At 38.8% G+C, this 22,322-nt stretch overlaps 1 protein-coding gene across 2 annotated transcripts in view; it reads right to left on the reverse strand.

The window, feature by feature from the left end:
• Positions 1-14,770: 14,770 nt before the first annotated feature.
• LOC117374143 (potassium voltage-gated channel subfamily KQT member 2-like) overlaps positions 14,771-22,322 on the reverse strand; it is a 32,549-nt gene continuing 24,997 nt past the window's right edge. The window contains exons 12-18 of one of the 2 annotated variants that reach the window (XM_055223038.1): positions 21,865-22,067; positions 20,756-20,803; positions 20,512-20,529; positions 19,447-19,552; positions 18,846-18,977; positions 16,955-17,048; positions 14,771-16,421 (exon numbers count right to left, since the gene is read on the reverse strand). In XM_055223038.1, coding sequence (XP_055079013.1) covers positions 15,582-16,421; positions 16,955-17,048; positions 18,846-18,977; positions 19,447-19,552; positions 20,512-20,529; positions 20,756-20,803; positions 21,865-22,067 — 1,441 coding nt within the window. In that variant the 3' untranslated portion in view covers positions 14,771-15,581. Of the gene's footprint in view, positions 16,422-16,954; positions 17,049-18,008; positions 18,078-18,845; positions 18,978-19,446; positions 19,553-20,511; positions 20,530-20,755; positions 20,804-21,864; positions 22,068-22,322 lie in introns of both variants that reach the window. The other variant, XM_055223039.1, reaches the window with a different exon arrangement.

The following is a 22,322-nucleotide window of genomic DNA, read 5'->3' on the forward strand; positions in this document are numbered from 1 at the left end:
TACATAATACCCTCTCTTTAAGGTGTACTGATTACAATCCTGGATGATGTTTGGAAAGAGTTCAGGGCACTGTTGTTCACAAATGGCATGTAAGGAGAAGCTGATGCAAACTCAAAATTATACAATTAATGCAATATGATCCTGTCTTCTGTTTCCTGTACACTTTGAAGTGTATAATCACGCTGCTGTAACAACAAATTAACTAAAGGTTATTTCTTGAACTTCATAACCGTTCTTCTTGCAGTTCAGTGGCGCGTATGCACTCCTAACTAGACAAGGACGAGTAAATAATAGAAACAAGAAGACCAGAAGACAAAGACTATTCAGACCACAGCTGAACTGAGAGAAGCTTACATAATGGAGACGTCACACAGGCAGAGATAAGACTGGGGACTGGGAACCTCACACCAGTATGAAGAAGATGAACAAACAACATGAGTGTGAAAGTAAGAAGTGTATTGGCTGTGAAAACCTCACCTGGAGACCACCATCTCAGAATGGTATTAGAACAAGAGAGAGCAGGGCGAGAAGGAGCCGAGGAGGGTCCATGGAGAGGAGCCAGGGTGACGCAGAGTCCAGCCCTTCGACATTTACAACAAGGGCAACCATATTTTTCAATTACACCTTCATTGATTTCATTTCTAACAATCGACACCTGCCACTGCATAAGATATAATTAACTGCCGCTAAAAGTTTAGTTACAGAATCTTGATGGGAGTTAAAGCTAATTTGAGTGTCAATGCATATGTGGGGAGGAGGGGACACTTATTAATGTGGCACCATTTGGGGTTCGATCTGGCATCCAATTATAGTATCTTTTGAAGCTGCATGAAAGTAAGATTATGATACTACAGACAGCTGACATGTTTAAAATGAACTAGCTAACAACAACTTGCATGCCAGCTCGCACTTCCTGATAATAAAGCGCTTTATAATTAGACAGCCGACAACACACAGTGAACTTATTTTGACCTCAAGAGCTGCAAAATATCTGTACTGGGGCAAGACAATATTTAATACAGAACGGTTCAGAGCCTTTAAATAGGGTAACTGATACACTGTCAGCAATGAGGCCCAGTCAAATGCATTTGCACAACAGAAAATAACATTTTAAGTTCCCTAAAAAAGTAACCTAGAAAATCAAAGCTAACACATAAAAGCCAAGTAATGAATATATTAAAGTGAAAATCTAATTAAATGATTACAATTTCCCCTCTCTCTTGACTCCATCTCTAGTCGTTTCAGGTGAAGCACTGACATCAGACTGCATTAAACTCCTCTGACTTTCAGGTATTCATCTTTCCATGCCACATATCTGAGAGACATTTATACTTCAGGTCAAGGCTTTTATAGATTTTTCATTTCAAAGCTGACTTTCTATGTTTAATTCAAGTTCGCAGGAAGAAATATTACAATATAAGTTGCGGAAAGGATGTTGCATGGTCCATTTTCTCATGCTGATGATGATGTGTTTTGTCTCATCACAGAATGGGGCCAGGCCAAGTTTTAATTACAGCTGGCGTACAGCCCAAGTCATAATGAAGACATCAATAAATGCCTGAATCATTTCTTATTAGCTGGAGAGAACAAAATCAGGTTATTATTCTACACCTTAGAACTATTACTGCTAATTTCTACATCAAATCCACTGAGCTCATTCGTATTTCCCAGATCAAATATATCATGTAGGCTAGTGATATTTTATTATAATAACTTCCTCAAAATAATCTCTCTCGTGGTATTCTGTTATTATGTATTTTTTTTCATTTATTCTTCTCCACAGGGGCCCGTTGTTGATGATTTTCAGATTTCTAGAAAGTGATGATGTCATACACTCAGATGGGGGCTGGAGCCAGTTTTTCCTATTGATTACATTATACTTTGTCATGGAATATCCAAAAGGTAAATTCACAAAGTTGAATCTGAACATTTCTATTAGTGACCACACTGTAGAGGTCACTTCATTTCATCAAGGCTGTCCTCCATCTGTATTAAATATTATAGGCCTATAGAATGTTGGGATGTCATCTGAAATCCAGCAGTCCTAAAGCAACACACTACACAAGTCCATTTCTCTATCTTTTTTCAAAAATCAATAAATTTTTATATTTTGCAGTGAGGGGGTTCTACATGTATGTCTATGGCGGAATGTTCAGCAGTTACCATGGTGACACAATGCACACACATTATCAAACACTGGCAGTTTTTTAAAGACTTTTCTGTTAATTAATGTTCATGGCACAAGCGTTCATGGTCCTCTTTACGTGTGTGCCAGCTAGTAACTGTAATGTGATTTGAGATGGACTTGTTTAACACAAAATTAGATTAGTTTCAATTAAGTCTGTTCTTTATGGCCAGATTATGTTACAACAAAACTCAGATTAAAGTGTAATTTCAGTAACAGAGATTCAGACAGAGCAGTGCCTTCTGTTAGCATCACACTCCCCGGGAAAGTTAATGACATCAGCTGTAAAGTATAAATAGTAATCATAAGTGTGTCTGTCTAACTGGCGTGTCACTTTCTGATGGGACCTGACAAAAGTACATAAATAGAGACCACGTGACAGTGAAGATACTAAGTAAGTATCGTTGTACTGTAGTACTCCTCAAGGCCAAATTATGTATGTAGCAAATTTCTCTAACTTTCACTAACCCCAACTGGAATTACTCCAATGAGAATTTTAAAAAATACATAAGTGTCGCATTGCACTCTAAATATAGAAAATTAGGACAGTTTTGAATGACAGGTAGTCCAGCTGTGAGTGCGTTATGTGACTAATTGCAATGATGGTAATTAAACATATTTCAAATGTATATCAACAACAAAACAGTAGCGGTGTAGCAGTGTTTTTGCCCTGTTTCTTTTGCGACAGGTGATACATAGAAATGCATAAAGTTGTTTTTTTTTTTAAATCTAAACAATGAAGATATTCTCATTATTAAACCTGGCACTATACTAATACTAACTGCATAACCTATTCCTCTCTGCACACATGGAGCTTAAGCTGAAATTGCATTGCCAGCAGTTGATTTGAAAAGGTGAAGCATGACTTGAGTGAATTAGGCTCATTTTAAAGGTGGATTATAACAGTGGATTCTATAAAGTCATGTCATGTTTTTACAAAAATGGAATGCAAATGAGAGGAGAACATTTTATACCACGTCTGACTCAATGTTCTTAATAATGCCACATTTCAAGTACAGTTGAACAGTATGATTGGTCTAACAGGTATCCATACTTGAAACTCTGCTTCGACAGCCAGGTATTGTAATTAGAAATACCTGGTTTTAATCAAGGCAGTACAGGGCAGTGCTTTGTGATGTCACCAAGTACTGAAAATTGGCAGAGGCCGCTGAGGGCAGGACACGCTTAGATTTAGGCATTTTTGATTTAGTGTTTAAGTCCACTTTAATTAAGTATTTTTGTCATACGCAGCTGGTGTAATTGTTGTCCCTCACAAAATTCAACTTCAGAAGTAGAAGGCTGATTGATCTGATGAGACAAAGCAGAGACTAAAATAGCATGTACTTACTGGAGCATGCACAAAGTGATACAATAATGAACACCCAATATCAGATCTTTGTTGTTCCGATAATATGCTAACTCATGAGTTTTGCTAGTACACATCCATATCGGCCCAACAGAGAAACAGCTTGCAGTATTGGATATCTGTCTGGTTTCAGTGTAATCTTAGCTTGAATGTGCAGGTCACCAATGAAGGACGCTTCTCCAAAACATTTTTAGACACGAAGGGTAAGTTTCTAAATTTCAGAGATGGTCCGATAAGGACTTTTTGAGCTGATATCAAATATTTGTCTTGCTGCTGTAACCGACAACCAATATTTGGTATTTAAAATCAATAATAAGGCCCACAAATGAACTTTTCCTTTATCTGGATGTAAAATTATATTTGCATGATTGAGTAAATATACAGCCATTTTATTTAGCCTATGATTACTGCTCTTGTATTCCCATTTGACCTCACTAATTAAAAGGCTTATCTCATGCATTATCTGACAACAAACTGGGAATGACAAATGGCCAGAAACTGGGTCACCTAAGAAAATAGTGATGCCAAATAATGACTAAAATTTCAATAACGGACTGATAGCGATATCTGTGGGGAAACCCTCCAATATCTTAACACCGATAGTGAAACCTATATATTGTTCCCGTCCTCAATGCTTTAGCTGCTCTTACAAACAAGGAACTATTATTTTCATCATTTCTAGTTGATTGCCGGTCGATTTGTTTCTTTGGGTTCAATTATGTTCCATTTATTTAGCTGAGAAGGCCTTATCGAGTGGAGAATATTGCACCTCAGCAGACCCACCCAGCCTCATATTGTATATATTTCCATTCATTATCAAAGCAAATGGGAGACGAAAGGCAGTGTATTAGTCCAATTAGAGTATGGTGATTGTAAAAGTGTTGTGATTCACTGGGGGTTTCAAAGGCATGTTGATAGTCAGAATATAAATTACATTATACTGTTATACACATGTAGATTCATTATCATCGTTCATTCTTGACCTGCAGTGGTGGGGGAAGAATTCAGCTACTGTGCACATGCAACCATAGCCTGCACTGTGTTAAAGGAAAACAAATAGTTCAATATGCTGTATCTGCTTATGTGTTGTGTTGTTGTAATAGCCAACATAAATCACCATGATGTGCAGACTAAGGTCTTAATTAACAAACTCACAAACTGTCAACCAATGAAGTAAGGAAAATGGGCAAACTGACTAATCTGAACACCAGTTTTGTACCCATTAAAACGAAACAAATGTGAAAATAAACATTACCACATTTTGGTATCTGTACTTTGCTCAAGTACTTTTTAAAGTTGATATATTTTACTTTTACTTCACTACATTTGAGAGAAGATATCTGTACTTTCTCCACTACATTCTTGAACAGGACTGAGAAGTAAAAATATTTTTTATTAGTGTTTGAGACGTGCGGAAAAGTCTGAAGGTTTTATTTTTTAACAGCTTCATAATTTGACCAAACAAACATACACTCCTGATAAAAATTTTATGACCAGTTGAAAAATTGCAAGAATTCTCATTTTGCACTCCTGGATGTTAAGAAAGTGCTTCAAAATGCAAAAAGAAGAAATGAGAGTGAGACAATTTATTTCAAACAAGCATTATACTGAAGTAGGCTGTTCATCAGCTGATCAAAAGTTTAAGACCACATCTAAAAAAAAAAAAAAAAAAACCCGAAAAAAAAAGAAAAAAATTCAAAAAAGGACTCACCTCAAAAATTCGTTTCAGAATGCTTGGTGCTAGTGTTTCCAGGAGGTTAGTGGGAATTTTGCTCCAAGTGGTGAAGATGGCTTCATGGAGGGCATCCACTGTCTGGAACTGGTGTCCGTTTTTGTAAACTTCCCTTGTCATCCAACCCCAAATGTCCTCAACTGGATTTGGATCAATGGAGCATGCAGGATGGTTGAAAAGAGTGATGTTATTTTTGTGGATGAAGTCCTTTGTCTGGTGGACATTGTGATCTGCAGTGTTGTTCTTTTGAAAAACCCAGTAACTACCATGCAGATGATGGGCTTCAGTTATGAGGGATGCTCCCTGCAACATAGGATGCATCTCCACAGCCAGCTGCCGTTTGACGCCTCTGCACAACCTGAAGCTCCATTGTTTCATTGAAGCAAAAAGCTCCCCAGATCATAATGGCATCCCCTCCACTGTGCCATGTAGCAAACATCTCTGGTGGGATGTCCTTGTCATGCCAGTGATGTTGGAAACCATCAGGACCATCAAGGTTCTCATCAGAGAATAAAATTTCTTCCACCTTTTAATGTCCCATGTTTAGTGCTGTCTTGCAAATTCCAAACGGACAAATTTGTGCTGTTGAAGGAGACGAGGTCTTTGAAGATGTTTTTTGTTCTCAAAACCCTTCTCTCGCAGATGCCGTCTAATGGTTATGAGACTGGAGTTAACACCAGTGACAAGCTTAATTTGGGCCGAGGATCATCCCATATCTTGATGGACAGCCAATCGGATCCTCCGGCTCAGGGCCGGTGAATTTTTTTGGGGTCTACCACTCTCTTTTTTCTCCATAATCCTCAGGATTTTTTAAGAAGTTTAAAATGACTCAACAGCGGTGCCGCGGTGCGAGAGGCCTTGCTGATGCAGCTCAACTATCTGACCACATTCAAAGAGAGAAAGCTTTTTGCCTTTGCCATCAGGAGGTCATGATAGTGTGGATGCCTGACAGAAAATGACACTGAATCCACATTTTTTGCGAAGATTTGGGCTTTTAAAGGCTGTGGTCTTAAACTCAGCTGATGAACAGCCTATTTCAGTACAATGGTTGTTTGTAATAAATTGCTTACTCAATTTTTTATTTTGTTTTTGTCTCACTCCCGTTTCTTCTTTTTGCATTTTGAAGCATTACGTAGAAATTTTGATCAGGAGTGTATAACAACAAATTAGATCTTTATTAGATCTTTATTAGATCTGCGCAAAATGCGTTTACTTTTTACTCTTTAAGTACATTACAGGTACTTTAATGCTTTTGCTTAAGTTGAATTTTTTCATGTGATACTTTTACTTGAGGTTTTTTTTTTTTTTTTTTTTTGCTCTTGTATCTCTACTTTTACTTAAGTAACAAAAGGGAGTACTTCTTCCACCACTGTCAGTCACTCATACACTCACATAATATGATTTCCATATCAACAACAGCAGGGCCATTGCCTATAACACATAAAGATTTGTTCAAATAAAGACAAAAGTGAAATGTGTCAGACAGTACTATCTAGGTCTAATACACAAATCAGTTTTATTGTGAAAGGATGGAGACCAGGTGAGGGGACCAGTTGGGATGAATGTTGGTGCTCAAATTCAGATTTACTGTTGAGTTTCCCTGCTCTGACTGGATGTTGGGAATGGTAAATGGTCAAATTGTTTAATAGCACTTTTCTACCTTCAAGGCACTTTACATCCAGGAACCACTCACCCATTCACACACACATTCATACATCAGTGTACGGAGACCTCGGGGGAAAGTGAGTTAAGTGTCTTGCCCAAGGGCACAACAACAGCATTCATCTGTGGGAGCTAGTATCGCACCACAAAGCTTTGGATTAGTAGAGCTGACTGCTCAACCAATGATGTTTAGGCCGAGAGCGGGATTCAAACCACCAACCTTCGGATCAGTGGACAAACACTTCACATTAAAACTGACGCTGAGATAAAGACATTTTCTTTATCTCTTTCTGCTAATTTCTACACCATGAAATATCAAATGAAAAAGTGAGTAACCACAAAATAATGATGTTAATATTTGTAGTTTTTAATGAAATTAAATGGGTTTCTTGCCACCTACACTAAGCCAAATAGATGTGAATAAGCCTACTTTCTATATTGCCAGTGTACACAGGGTAATTGCTTTACATTCTAAGAGCACAAGTATATCTCACAAGAGGGTATTTGGGTCACGGCTGAGTGCAGATAAACTGACGTAGTTCTTTTAGGTGGATACAAAACAGAAGATGCAGGTGGGACGAAATCGCTCCTTTTTTCACAATATACAGACTTTGACCCTGCCAACACAAACACTGAATGTTTCTATAGTGGATCATCAGAAATACCCTTACAGACCACATCAAACTTGAATACATTGACAAAAATTGAAGTTGACATATTATGCTAAGCTCTTTTTCCTGTTCCAGAAAACTGTTGATAGACGATGTCAATTATAATTACACTTCAGTTAATGAGCCACGGTATTTAATAAGAAATTACTCAAGCGTAGGTGAATGTTTCAAGGGTCTTTAAATAAGTTTGCATGACATTTTTATAGGGGCCAGGATGTGGTACTGGCTGATGGTATGCTGGTTTCCTTAATTCTGTTCATCTCAATGGTTCATTCAAAATAGGCTTGACTTTACAAGTATTTATTTTATTTTATTGTTGCTGTCAATAGACTCTAACTATTAACTAACTAATCAACCAATCAAGTATAACAACAATATTTACTAGCTGAGTTCTACTGAAGACCAGAGCTATAGACCTACACTCAATGTTTTCACACGTTTTTCAAGCTGTTTTTTTTTTTTTTTTTTAATAAGAATCACCAGTAATTATGTTTACCTTTTTTGGATTGAGGTAAGAATTTTTTTCTGTTATTAATATGTTTTCTTAGTACTTAAAAGGCCGTTCATTTTCAAAAGTAGTTGTGCTTTGTCTGTTATGATGAGAAATTCTAAAGACTCCATTGAGACAGTATTGTGTGTGTGAATAAGCCTCATCCAAATGTGAACATACCACACAGTGATACATTTTACAAATATGCTGCACAGAAAACCATTGTGTGTCACTGTGTCTTTGAAACAACCCAGTCTCACCCAAATGCCTATACATACAGAATGTGAAAGCTAGTGAAAGTTATTAATAAATGCATAACACTGTCATGATCCTGTATTTTTTGTCTCCCTGTGTGCTTTCCCCCTCCCCTCACCTGTCTGAGCCTGGCACTGGGCGGAGTTCCTGGCTCCTCCCGCGCACACCTGGAGCGCATCTGCGCAATTACCAGGACCACACACTCAGGGCGAGATCGTCTGTGTTTCTTCACCCTGTTCTGTGCTGGATTATCTGCGTATCTTCATCCTGTTCGGTGCTGGATCCTACGCGTGTCTTCACCCTGCTTGCTGGACCGTCCCTGCTCCGACCCTGCTTCAACCCTGCTTCCCAGCCCTGGTACTGTCTTGGCTCTGCACTCCACGTTACTGGACCCCAGCTTGCACTCTTCTCCCTGCCCTGGTGCTGCCCGCATCGTTGTCTCCGCTGCACTCTGGATCCTGGCCCGCACCTGGCTTCCTGCTCACCACCAGATCAACCCTCGTTTTTGTAATATTATTTCACAATCTGTAAATAAACACCGTAAATCTGCCCCGAGTCTGCACTCTTTGGTCCGCTACACCCACCGTTACGACAAACACTACTGTCCTTAAGCTCTCCTGAAGTAAACTTTTGAAGAAGTCCTCAGAGATAAGTACAGTATGATAGTTTAAGGTTATGGGCAAAGAACAGTGTAAAAAGCTATGCAGTTTGTATAGAAGGCCTGAAGAAAAAAGTAAGATGATTCACAAAAGACTCAATATTTATGAACTTTGAAACTCCAACAAAAATGATGTGTGTATTTCAGATAGGCCCATCATAGTTGCAGTTTATCATTCTTTGTTGTACAGTATAAATCAATTTTATATAACTTATATCAAGTCAAAAGATAAAAGGCTGCTGCTATGCGCAATTTGAGTGAAGCTTGAGGAATTACTTTTAACTTTCTAAAAACAAAATGTTACCAACTCCCTATTTTGTATGTTAAACTTTCTACATATTATTTGTTTGTCTTATTTTCTATTGTTTTTGTTTACTCCATTCTTTATGTTTTTGCTCTTTTAAAGTGGATATGTTCTTGCTACTATTACTCTGCTCTTAGTAGTTATCACAGAGTTAAAACTGTTAACCTCTGCAGCCATATGTGTTCAATATGTTATTAGTGTTAATGTTACTCAATAACACTAATAACATATTATTAGTGTTATTGAGTAAGTGGATAATCTGGCTAATGAATAGAGTCAAGCAATACATCAGGGCCGTGGTGCTGCTATCCTCTCTGTACTACACCGTTACAGTGGCAAAGTCTTAAGGGAAAAAGGTCTGTATGATTGTCTGTGATTAATGATAACAGGAGCGGTCAATTAGCTGCCCTCCCACTCAGAACAATAGCCAAGTGAGTTTATACTTCAGCTTAGTTCAACAACTATTGCGAAATTATACAGATGATTACGACTACTTTTAGTTTAAAACCAAACAAGATTAATCATTTATTTTTCACATTTACATACAAACAAATATATGTAAGTCCTCAGAGCTTTATGGTAACATTTTGCTCACTGGGAACTGTGGCTAATTTCAGTAGCCAGCATAGCATTTGTGTTGTTTTTGTTGTAATTGTATAAAATATTAATGTATATATTTTCATCCTCTAATCCTCATTAATTATTATCTAATCCAACCAGCTAAAGGTACATGAGAGTATCAGCCAAAATGGAACTTAAAGTGACATTATTTAGTTTGGTAGGATAACTGTGATAAATAGGTATCATAATTTTACACCAGTCAAGTGGCAGTTTTGATGAAAAGTGGATAAATAAAAGTTGAAGGAAGTAGTGGTGAGTTTTGAAATGGTATCCCACTATAGGCCATCAATAAAATGGAAAATGGCCACATTTTTATTTAGTGCATTTCCACTTTCAAGGCATTCAAAGCACTTTACATCAAGGAACCACTCACCCATTCAGACACATATTCATTCACCATCGTACACAAACACCGGGGGCGAGGTAGATTAAGTGTCTTCTCCTAGGACACAATGACTGTATTCATCTGTGGGAACTGGAATCACACTGCCAACCTGTAGGTCAGTGGATTTGAATACTAAATCAATGATGTTTTAGGTTGAGAGCGTGAACCACTAACCTTCAGATCAGTGGACAAACACCAACTGAGCTACTTTGGCCTGAAAATGCTGTAACAATTTGCACTCAAGGAACACAATTTCTGACAGTTTATGGTGGTTCTGGTGCTATATTTTGGTGGTCTAAAGTCCATAAAGTCCCATCTTATTATACGTAGAATTCTGTTTGGATATATTTTTGTATTTTGTAACATATGTCAGTATGGCCACTACCTCCCTTCAGAAATGACAGAAATGTTTAAACAGTGTTGTTAGAAAGGAAAAACTTTGACCTCAGTGATAAATGATAAAAGCTCACTCAATCAATGGCTCCATTAGTGACGTGCTGTTACCAGAGCTGTCGGAGAGCACTGGGATGGATAGACCTGGTGCATTTTGGTAATGGCATGTGCATGGACATGCTTCACCAATGAGCACGCTGACAGGAATACAATACACCTGTGTCCACATCAGAAGGCTTCTCCATCCGTTTGTAATAATGAATGTGCCCTTTAAGTTGATTAGCATGTTAAGTCTAATACTGTAGACCCAAGATCCTAAATCAGATGAGGTGAATAAAGATACTTTACTTGAGGCAATTTTTTCTGAACATGAAAATTTAAAAATGCATTTACATTTTTGACTGTTTAAAATCAATTACGAAAAGAAAGGGGAAAAAGTATAAAATGTTATGGTTTGTCGTTGAAATTGAGAAAAAAAACTGGCTCATGGTATATGATAAAAAATAACTACTTCAAACTGACTACTGGTGATAAGTAAAAAATAGTATTTTGTTTCCTATTGATCCCATTCTGTTATTAGCTAAATCTGTGTTACTTGTACACCTGTAAACATTAGATTGTTTTATCAAAAGAACTGCATCGATGTCCATCAAGGGCAGACTGAGGTGACCTTCCAGTATCCAGCCTCCTGTAATGCAGACCAACACTCTGGTCAGTAATGATCATGGAGTCTGGATTAATGACTCTATAAATGGTACTGGAGAGTGTAACAAAGTGAACCTTTGTCCCTTTTAATATCACCTTAAATTTTGTTTATGCACACATTTGTTCATTTCTAGTAATTTGTCAATATACAACTAATCATAACTATCTCGGGTTTGTTTTGTTTTTCAAATGGTTTACCTTTAATTTAAGGAGGAGGTATGAGGTCAGCCATTTTTAAAGGCTTGGGAGTGGCCGTGGGCTGGACCATGTGGAGGGGAGAACTGCGTTAAGTTCTTTTTCTTTTTGTTTTAATGTCTTTTTGCATTTTGTAGTGTTTAAATGTTTATAGTTAGGACCCAAATATCAGAGTGTTCAGCCCTATGCTTTCATGACCCTCCCATGAACATGCACATCCTGCCTGTATAGTCTGACCAATACATTAGCATGGAATTAATTGAACCTGATCAAAATCAGGACAAAACAACTGAAAAGTCAGTGGCAGATACGCCGAGATGTGTCACTATAAACATCCCTGATGACACTGAAGATAAGGACCCCAATTTTGCAGACGCAAGTGACAATCCCTCCCCTATTTGGGGATTGTGTAAAACAGCAGCCTTTGGCGGTCTTTTAGCAGGACAGGGTGTACTCACCTACATGATAACACTCTCTCCCGTCATCAATGGAGCTGTCATACTCCACATGTTCCTTTGGGGATGTGCAGGCAATATTTTTTCAATGCGGAAGAATTCATAAACCCTCAACCTCAGTCGCCCAGGTATGATTCACAGCAAAAGAAAAATTTAATTCTGTCAACTGGACAACAGTTGACAGAATATTTTTTGCTATGAACCATAAAGGTTTCATTTAGATCAGTTTCAATTTCACTGAGGCTAAGAATAAACTTTGGTTGAAATTTTAAAAAACAATAAAAAAAATAAAATAATAATAAACACAAACTTGAAAGTAACTCCTTTATCAACAGTCCTCTGCTTTTTTCATTTGTGTAATTATTTGTTTTTATGTTGTATTTTTAACATTTGTTATCGACATTGAAAACTATTCAATACTTACGGATGACTAGGCTTCCAAACAGAACAAAATAAACAGGAGAAACGTGAGTGAAGTTTAAGCCAAAGGGAAAAAAAAGAGTTGTCCTGCATCAATGAGCTCTCCTCTTGACCAGTTGCAGTGATGAATCCATTCTGGCCTGCGATTGGCTGTTCTCCTTGTGTGGCCTCGCTCTGGTTGGTTAATTCCCCAGGTGCTGTTGAAAGTAAATAAGCCTTAGCCACTGTGTTGCTTTCATCTGACGTTTATTCATGAGCCAATCAATTTCTGTTTGTATCCTCCTCTCAAGTGCTCTCCCAGCCTGGTCACTTTTAACAAATTGGCTGACCTGAGGTTAACTGTGCACTGCTGCAATGTTTCAGTATTGTTTCAGTGACCAGGCCTGTGGCAGTTAAATGGCTTGTTAAATAAAATCTGTCAGCCCTTAGCTATAAACCGTAGCTCATGTGCTGACGTACCACTTTACCTTCATTAATGAGAGGGTTTGATTGACAGCCCACAAACTGTGTGAACAAGTTGGATGAAGAATGCAATTTTTAAGCTAGAAAAAAGCACTAAACGGTCCATTTTATGCCATTTTATTTTCTGATCTATGTTAATGGAGTTGTGTTTTGTTTCATTCCACATGTTTAACGCACAAACCCTGCCTATTTAAGCTAAGTTCTTCTCCCAAACAAAAAACACTGTAATGTCACGTGATAGTACGGTTCATGCTCCACTGTGTTTTTAAAGGCCATATACCCTCACTAGAATAATTTGGATGATTTTGTCCCTGGAATTTCCCATTTCTACCAAAAAAAACAAGCTAATAATACAGAGTTACTCAAGTGTGCATGTGTGAATTTAACAAAACACAACTCTAGGTATGTTTCTGATGAGGTAACAGCATTATAACATGGCTCTCAGGAGTCAATTTAGCTTGATATAGGACCTGCTTTCCCATAGTATTGTGATCATGGGCAAGACATCATTCATCATGCCTGTATAAATATGGGATCATCATGGGTTAGGTCAATTTTTACAGCAATAATAGTAGTGTTTTTGCATAGAATTAAACAAGCCAAAATCTGTCCTGGGTATCCTGGGTAATATTTTCAAATAATTAAATATGTCAGAAGTTGTTATTTATTTTCATTTTATTTAATCTCGTTATTTTTATAGTCTTTTCTTATTCCCAGCTTTACTGCTTTGTAGCAGTGGTTTGAAAGTAAATGATTAATAAATACATTGGAACCGAATCAAAGCGTCGCCACCTTGTGGTATAGGACATACATTGCATCTGAAACCAGTACAGAACAAAGTAATACAACTAGTATTCGTGGTGATGTATAGTTTTATTACGGAAGAACAGAAAGTGCAACTATGAAGATGCCTATGAAGATGTAAAGATGACACATCGAAGACATATAAAACATGCCAACAGGCAGCTGTGCTTAAAAAAAGAGAAGAGTTTTAAATCAATCATCTGATGGGGGCGGACTAGGTGAAAGATGTTGCCTGTGTTAGTTGGACTGTGAATCAGAAGTTCCATTATTTTTGCAGCGTCTACACACAGTAGACACTGTTGCATCACCACGTTGAAATGTGTTGGGCGTGTTAATAAGATGCTTTCAAAGACTTGAGTGTTGATAAGTCTAAATGAGAGTAAGAGCGCAAATTATGTGAAGTGTAAGTCTTTGCTGCCATCTAGTGCTTAAATTGTACACTGCAGTTTCACTCTTATGACCGCCTATAGTGATAATTTTGTTGTCAAAGAAATGAAAATATTCCAGTCATATCTGTATTCATATCTTAATATCTGATAATGAATGAAAGCTGCTGATGCTGCAAGTTTTATGGATATATGAATAGAAAGTCCCCCTGATACAATCTTGTGACTTTTGTGGACAGTGATTGAAAACCTGAATTGTAGATGATATTTAACACCATTATGATGCCCGATTTGAATGTTACATTTGGTCTGCAGTTCAGACCATATTGTCACATGAACAAAAACTTATGGCTGCAGCCATTGTCTTAGAAGCACCTGGTAACAATATGACCTTTATTTTTCTCTTCATAAGTGGTGAATAAATAAAGATCATGCCATGCAGAAAGACTTTGCAAATTGCTTTTGTACAGTATATATGAAGCTCACGTGCTTCATATATACTGACAAAACTGTATTTTCATTGCTCTGATTTTAGCAACTACCCACCCCATTCACACAAGGGAAAAAACATAACCCAGTAGTTTCCTCACATGGATACAGAGTTGAAAAACTAGCCTTTTGAGAATGAAAGCACTGACACCTGGTCCCTGAAGTCCAGGGAACAACCAAACTAGGGGCTTTACAGAATAGATATTTTAAAATGCAACCAATTCAAACGCATTGAGTTAGAATGTTCCTTTTATAGAGTGTGAAATAGTGCTTTGCCTGTTCTAGTAATGCACCTCAATAATGACACATAACAATAGCTTTATGACTCAAATCTTACTAGATATTGTACAGTTGCAAAGGCTAAAATGAATGCCAAAGAGCTTAAGAGCTTCAAAATCAAGAAACATACACTGCAATTCTTTAAAGGGAGAGTAGGTAAAGAAATGAGTTTAACAGTCATCTATAATAAATGCTGTGACAATATTAGCCTGTGTCTGAGGCTCTGCTTATAGAAAAGAATGTCCTTTGCATAAAAGTTAGTGTTTCTGTATACTGAATGACATTTTCAGATTCCATTTTCTTTTTAAAGGATACCCATATTCAACAAGAAGATTCGACATATCTTTTACAACAAAGATGGAGTTATTTCATTTTATATAATATTTTATTACCCTTCAAGACATCCATGGACCGTTTTTTTAAACTGTAATGTTGCTGTCAGAAATTCTGCAGCTCCTTCTACTGGCCAGGCATGCATGCCAAGATTTTTTTAAATAAATTATTTTGTGTTTTTTTCCAGACCAAACTTATATGTAGACCACATAGAGCACCTCCAAGAGAGTTATATGACTGCTCTGGCCTTTGGCACCAACAAGTGTGACCAATCTGTCATGAATCTTAGAGACGACCAGAGCACAACGTGTCCATTCATGTGAGTGTGGACCTACTTCAGGCCGGGCCAGCCCCTCTCCCCACAGGACACCTCCCCAGTGAAGGACAAAGGGGAGGGAGCATACAGGTCAGAATCTGTGTCTGACTCTCCTTCTGCAATGAAGGGCCTTACCCTGGCACACAGGGAGTGTCCGGGCATGCCATCTGGCCCTGCTGCACCCAGAGAGCCCGTGAAGAACGATGGTCCAAAAAAGTCTTCCTTGGCCTGGGAGATGCTGAAGCCACTGAAGGAGCGCTCCAGCTCCTCATGGTCTACAGAGGGGATGGACAAGGATGTGTCACTCTCTGCAGCAGTGGGGTCCTGCTGGCACTGCCGCCTCCTGTGCCGCCTCCTGCTCTGGGAGCCACTGTCCCGGCTGCTGCCCGGTCCAGAGGCCGGGGGAGGAGGCAGGCGGAACAGCGGTGGGGACTGGTCTGCCACAGGAGAGGGGGTGTTGGCCACACTGCTGTTCCAGGCCGGCTGGCTCAGGGGATGCTGCAGCTGGTGCTGCCATGAGGTGGAGGGTCGACTGCCCACTGACGGGGTACCCACCGAACGGGACACAGGACGTCCAAGCAGAGGGTCCTTCTTCTCCAGAGAGCAGTCAGAGCACATGATTTCCATTGCAGAGTAAGTCTTTACTTCCATCTCCTCCTTCACCTGGCCCTGGCTTTCCATGTTCATGTCCTCTTTGGTCTCCTTTTCCTCCTTGGTGTGATCAGGACTGTGGTATGGTGGGGCAGGGTATGACTCCTTAGAGTTGAAGAAGGCTTCAGTCTCGGAGTGAGGGATGCCCATCCGCTGTATGAACACATTCACCAGAAAGTCCAGTTTCCGGTCCATGCACAGTACCTGGAAGCAGAAGTAACAGACAACGGCTTCATGATGCTCATAAAAGTTACAATGTCACATTTGTATACTGAATGAGCACACAACCTTTTATGAATTGTTTTCAGAAAGTTTTTTGGGAGATTAAATTTTAGGTGCAGCCAGAGGTCAGGTGTAGTTTGGGGGTCAAGGATCTCTGCACTGTTTTTAGCCGAGGTAAGGATTAAAGTTGCCACTATCAGAACCAGTACCAGTGTGGTCGGTTCTTGTCTTTGCTGTATTAGGTGCTTGTGATGAGGACAAACTTTAGCTTCTATCGTGTTGTGTTCCAGAGATGTCTGGTTAACAGAAAACATATTTCAGTGTTGCATTTCCCGGAATGTAGCCCGTATTTTGAATAGAACATGGAATATAAGCTCGTGTAAGCAAATGACACATTTGTAAACTGCAGTTCACATTTCCCCCAGTAAGACCAATATGATGCCAATCAAATAAACGTGGGCAGTTCTGGAGTGTGAAAAATGTAATACAGATGAGTTCAACTATGCTAAAGGTACCTGTTTTTCTACTTTGACCACACGTCCCATCATGCTTGGGTCTTCAGCTGTCTCTGCTTCAGGCTTAGGCCCTTTACCAACAATCTGGTCAACTCTACCATTCAGAAAAATAATGCATGATTTTAGAGTAAGCCAGACAATGAGGATTCCTAAACAGGGCTACAATGGGGCAACACTCTAGAGTGACTTTTAAAAATGGACATTACAAAATAAGTGATGAGATGTCAGAAGCTACTTGGACACACGACTGATGGCTCACTGGAAGAGAGCTGGGAGCATTTCTTGGACAGTCATCTTGGATGTGAATGATACATGCATGATGAAGAGCAGTCATCACTCAAGTAATGTATGAAGAAGAGTCTAGGGCCAAAATGCATCATTGGGCATGCTTTAGTCATGCTTCATCTCCATTGCATCCTGAGACTAGGGGAGCTCTCTGTCTGTGTGAGAGCAGACCTAGCACTATCTGACCCCTGTTGAATGACGCCACATGACATGGGTCATTAACAGTAAAAGAGGCACATTTTAACAGCTATTGTGTTGTCAGGTATGGCAAGAATTAAGAAAAACATAGTTAGATATATATGATAGCTCTAGACAGGTAGATATGATAGATAGATATGAAAGATAGATAAGATAGATAGATAGATAGATAGATAGATAGATAGATAGATAGATAGATAGATAGATAGATAGATAGATAGATAGATAGATAGATAGATAGATAGATAGATAGATAGATAGATAGATAAAGAAAATAAATAGATAGCAGATAACAAATACATCATAGCTAGACAGATCATAGTTGGATAGATAGATTTGATTTAAGCTAATGTGACAACAAAAACAAAATGTGTCGACTAATGTTCATGTTGTTCGTATATATTGAACAAACAAAAATGTAGAAAATAACTACATTTGCACAATAAATTTGATCATACCATACAATGTGTCAATGAGATATGTCAGGTGGCCTAAACTCAAAAGGGGTCCAGAATGAGAACGTAACATAAGGCTCAGTGTTGAGACTACAGGTGCAGTCTAGGGACCTAACCTAGGACCTTCTGTGGACTTCTTATGACGAGGTGTTGATGGGGGAGGGGGCCCCACAATCATATCTATCCTGGCAAGGCACACAGAGACGATATGAGTGCAATGTAATGTGAAGCAACGGGGGAATCACATCGGCTATGAGAACAAGGTCAATATATTCCACATACAAACAAGACATAAACACAGGTTCATGTGACAGTCGACTGCTGGAATATATTTAGACTGTGTTAGAGCTACAGTGAGTCAGAGTTTGGAAGGTGTGGGCAGAAGAATTTATAAATGTGTGAATTATTAACAGTGTTATCACTACCTACTAAAATGAATCTGTGAGACATTCCAGCTAAAAGTGAAGTTTAGGTTGCTATAGAAAGGCAAAGTCACAATCCTGGCAAGAAACCAAATGGGTCCCATTTCATCAATTTGGCAAATGTCCATCTATTAAGAATACAACAGCGGTGCAATGGAAATACCAAAGCTAACTGACAATAACATTGTTAATAAATAATAACACAAAAAATATAATAATGATACTACTACTACTACTACTACTAATAATAATAATAATAATAATAGACCTGTGAGGCCTTACAGGTGTGACTTAGCCTCTCCATTAGGAGTAATGTGACTAGTCTGAAAGAGAACTCTGAATACAACACATGTGGCACACAAATGACTCAGGCAAAACTCAGCATGTGTGTATCCAGACACAGCACAAGTCACTACTATCAGCAGCACACTATCATTCAGAGTTAAATTCAGAGTTAGACTTCTTTCTGTGGATATTAGAGAAGAAACACTTCAGTGAATTGTGTTCTGACAGAGGCAGTGGTGCACTTGCCTGGATTGCAGGTTCTTGATGCGTGACAACATGTCCAGGTGCCCAGCGGAGTACTGCTCAATGACATCCATCACATCATATGGACGCAGGCTCTCTTTGAACCTTCTCTTGGACACTAGAAACTTCATAACACTAACCACAACAATAATGATGCATTAGTCTATTTTATCATTTCCTTAACACTCAATGTTGCTTTGCAATATCATGCATATTTCCTTCACTCCTCAGTGTAGAGCTACATTTGCTCTGGGGTAAACTGGTGAAAGCCAGGAAGTCAGTTGGCTCTTACAGCCCTCAAAAACCACCACTCACATGAACAAATTGGCTTAATATATTCTACCAGTAAACACAGAGATTTTATGTCATGAGGTAACTGCAGCTGTGTACATTTGTTACCGTTTCCTGACAAGGAATTATTACACATTCACACATACACACACATGCACACACACACACATTTTTTTTTGTTTTGTACGCCAACATACTGTTGTTACACCTCAGACCTTCAATAAGGTGGTGTTTTGCCAACTAAATGTATCTTGCTCCTTCTTTCACTGGCCATGCTGACTAAGAGGGCCTCATATTTCACCTTTGTTCTTACCAGATTGCACGGATGGTGACCTTGAGTCCTGGAGGTAATTCCTGAGTGAGGAACTCACAGTGGCAGCTCTTATCATCCCCAAAGTCCTCTCCTGGGAGACTGGCCTCTGCAGGAACAAGGGCACAGTGACCAAAAGAACAGGGCTGTCTCACTGCAGCGCACGAGCAGAAGCAAAGCACATTCAGTATCTCATATCCTTTGGCCTGGAAGGTGCACAATTTAATTACTGTGGGTTTCAAGCCAGTAACACAGCTAGGTCCGCTCATGTGCGTTAGTGAACAAAGGAGAGACTTTAGTGCAGAATTGAAGGAAAGTGCTGATGGGAACAAGCTTTACCCAATACATTACTCTCTTCCTGGTCTTAATTATATACTAGCATAGAAGCTAGTTTGGACTAGCCCAGCATGAAGACTTGTTGACAGTTTTGGAAGCATAAACAGGCAAAAGTGTTAAAAGCTCGTTAGTGGACATCTGTGACCAATCTCAGTCAGGAAAGTGAGATGTCCCCATGCAAGGTGAAGCACCCTTTGGTCAGTTTGTCTTCAAAGTTTATGTTGTCACCACTTGACTTGAACCCGCTGTTAGCTCAGCCCTTGGCTGCTCCATGAATAGGCCTATGTCTTAGAGGTGGATACACTTTATAATTTTTGTTACACTTTAGTTTTATATAAACTCTTAAAATCCATTTGTTTAGGTAATAACTATAATTAAAATACAATATTATCAATAGTCTCTTTTTAATGATTAGTATTTTCTTCACTTGGCTGGCAGTTTTGCTTTCAAAATAATATTTTGAACGTTTTGCACAGACCTGCAATTAATCGCTGTCCAGAGTGTATTCTGTCAAAGGCCTATGGTTGTTGCAGAAATCAATATTAATCCTGAAAATACTGACAACCAATCAGCCCACCTCAGTGCATTCAATGTTTTATATGCTTTAATACTAAAGTAGGGTTCATGTCAAGGGAACAAATCTAGGCTGATCTCACACATGCATGTGTTCTGGATCAATGCAGCTGGCTCTAACTTCATTTCCCTCAAAGAAGCCAACCAACAATGTCTTACTTATTAAACCTTCAATTGCTGCAAAAGAAGAGAGAGGAGAGACATGGAAGAGATTTGTTATGGCGGCTAGCTGGATGAGAATGATTGACAAATCAGTTCCAAACATGGCATCTGAGGACTCCACTAAAGGCAATATAGTTCATGTTTGAAAAAGTGTGCTCTCCTCTGTTAAAGCTACCAAAATAAAATACACTATAAATGATTATAGGTAAATATATAGAGGTCATGTTATGGCTGGTCTAACCTGGTGAACTCTTCAGTCCAAAGTCTTCATCCTGCATTTCAACCAGCACTTTAACATGCCATGGAGCGAAGGAAGAAAAACAACTAATGAGAACTGGCTTTGGTCAAATGCAAAGAAATAGAGTGAGAAACAGATCTGGACACAGTGACACAATGACACACTGCCTGGTGATGTATGGATGCCTCTGACCTGAGCACATAAAGCAGCTCAGCAGCTTCAGCATTGACCCACAGACAGACGAAAAAAGTGCCCTTTCATTGACATACTATTGATAATACCTTTATAACACACAGACTTTATAGGTGAGAATTAGACATGAGACTGGGTCCACGAGAATGGGACAGTCAGAGAATTTTGACATCATTTATAGTAAATACATTTTATTCACAATTTTGGCCTCATTTTTTAAATTATTTTATATTTTTGCTGCCATTTTAGAATTGATTTTTTTTTTTTAAGGTACAGTATGTAACTTTCTGGAGGTGATACGTCACCTGCACGATTCCATAGAAATACAAACCTATATTTTTGAACATTTTAGATGGAGATAGAAAATGTTGGATGTTGTGGAATATTATAGCCAAAGGAACAATATTTCTATGGAAACATACAATTAGATTCATGTTTGTGGAGATGTAGGTTCGCTCAGAGTAAGGACATGTGACGTTTTAAGAGCAATAAGCACAACCACATTGAACATTCAGTCTATTTTATAGCTAAAAAAGTTACACACTATGGCTTTAAACTAAAGTCTCTCAAAACGTAACTAACTAGTACTTTTATTTGTCCAAGCAAAATGTGAAAAAATTGCAAGAGATCATTGTCCATATGTGAACAATCTTGTGGCACTTTTATCTTGTGAGATTTTGTGGTATGAGATGTTTTCCCTGATAGGCACAAACTATGCCATTGCCATTTCCAGCAATTCAGTTTATATATTATCTGCTCTGAAAGACATCAACACTGTATAACGGGCAGGTACAATTAAATGGATTAGAAAACTGCTACATTTACCCAGCTGACCCAAAATGAATCTGGCCTATTCTGTTGTTTGTGGCTTTTAAAATCTGGTCTGACTATGACATCCTCTTTGCCTCCAGTGTGCTCACCCTCAGAGTTCTGCCGTGAAGTGCCCTTCACTCTGAATGGACTTTTAGCTCCGCGGCTCTTCTCTGTGAAGCTCCAGCTTTTGGTAACTTTACCAGGACTGGCTTCGGCACCCTCTTCTGCCCCGGGAGAAGACACTTTCACTTTTACAACAGGAGCTTTAGATGGACTGGGGAACACCTTGTCCTTTAGGCTCGGCTTGCGGCTATAGACAGTAAGCAACAAAATGTTAATAACTTTCTTATCTTATGAAACCATATGCCAGTACATGTGTCTTTTTGAATGAGCTATGGGACAATAACAAGTTACTAGTTAGAGGCAGCAGTTCCTCCACTAAATGAGTGTGTTGTACTATTACAAGGAGCCATCAAATTTGCAAGGAGCCATCTAAATTTGCAAGGAGCCATCTGTACATCATGGCAACGGACAACAGATGAAAACTAGCCTCTTGGCTAATTCT

The sequence above is a fragment of the Periophthalmus magnuspinnatus genome, chromosome 7 (assembly GCF_009829125.3).
Source record: "Periophthalmus magnuspinnatus isolate fPerMag1 chromosome 7, fPerMag1.2.pri, whole genome shotgun sequence".
Lineage (NCBI taxonomy): Eukaryota > Metazoa > Chordata > Actinopteri > Gobiiformes > Gobiidae > Periophthalmus > Periophthalmus magnuspinnatus.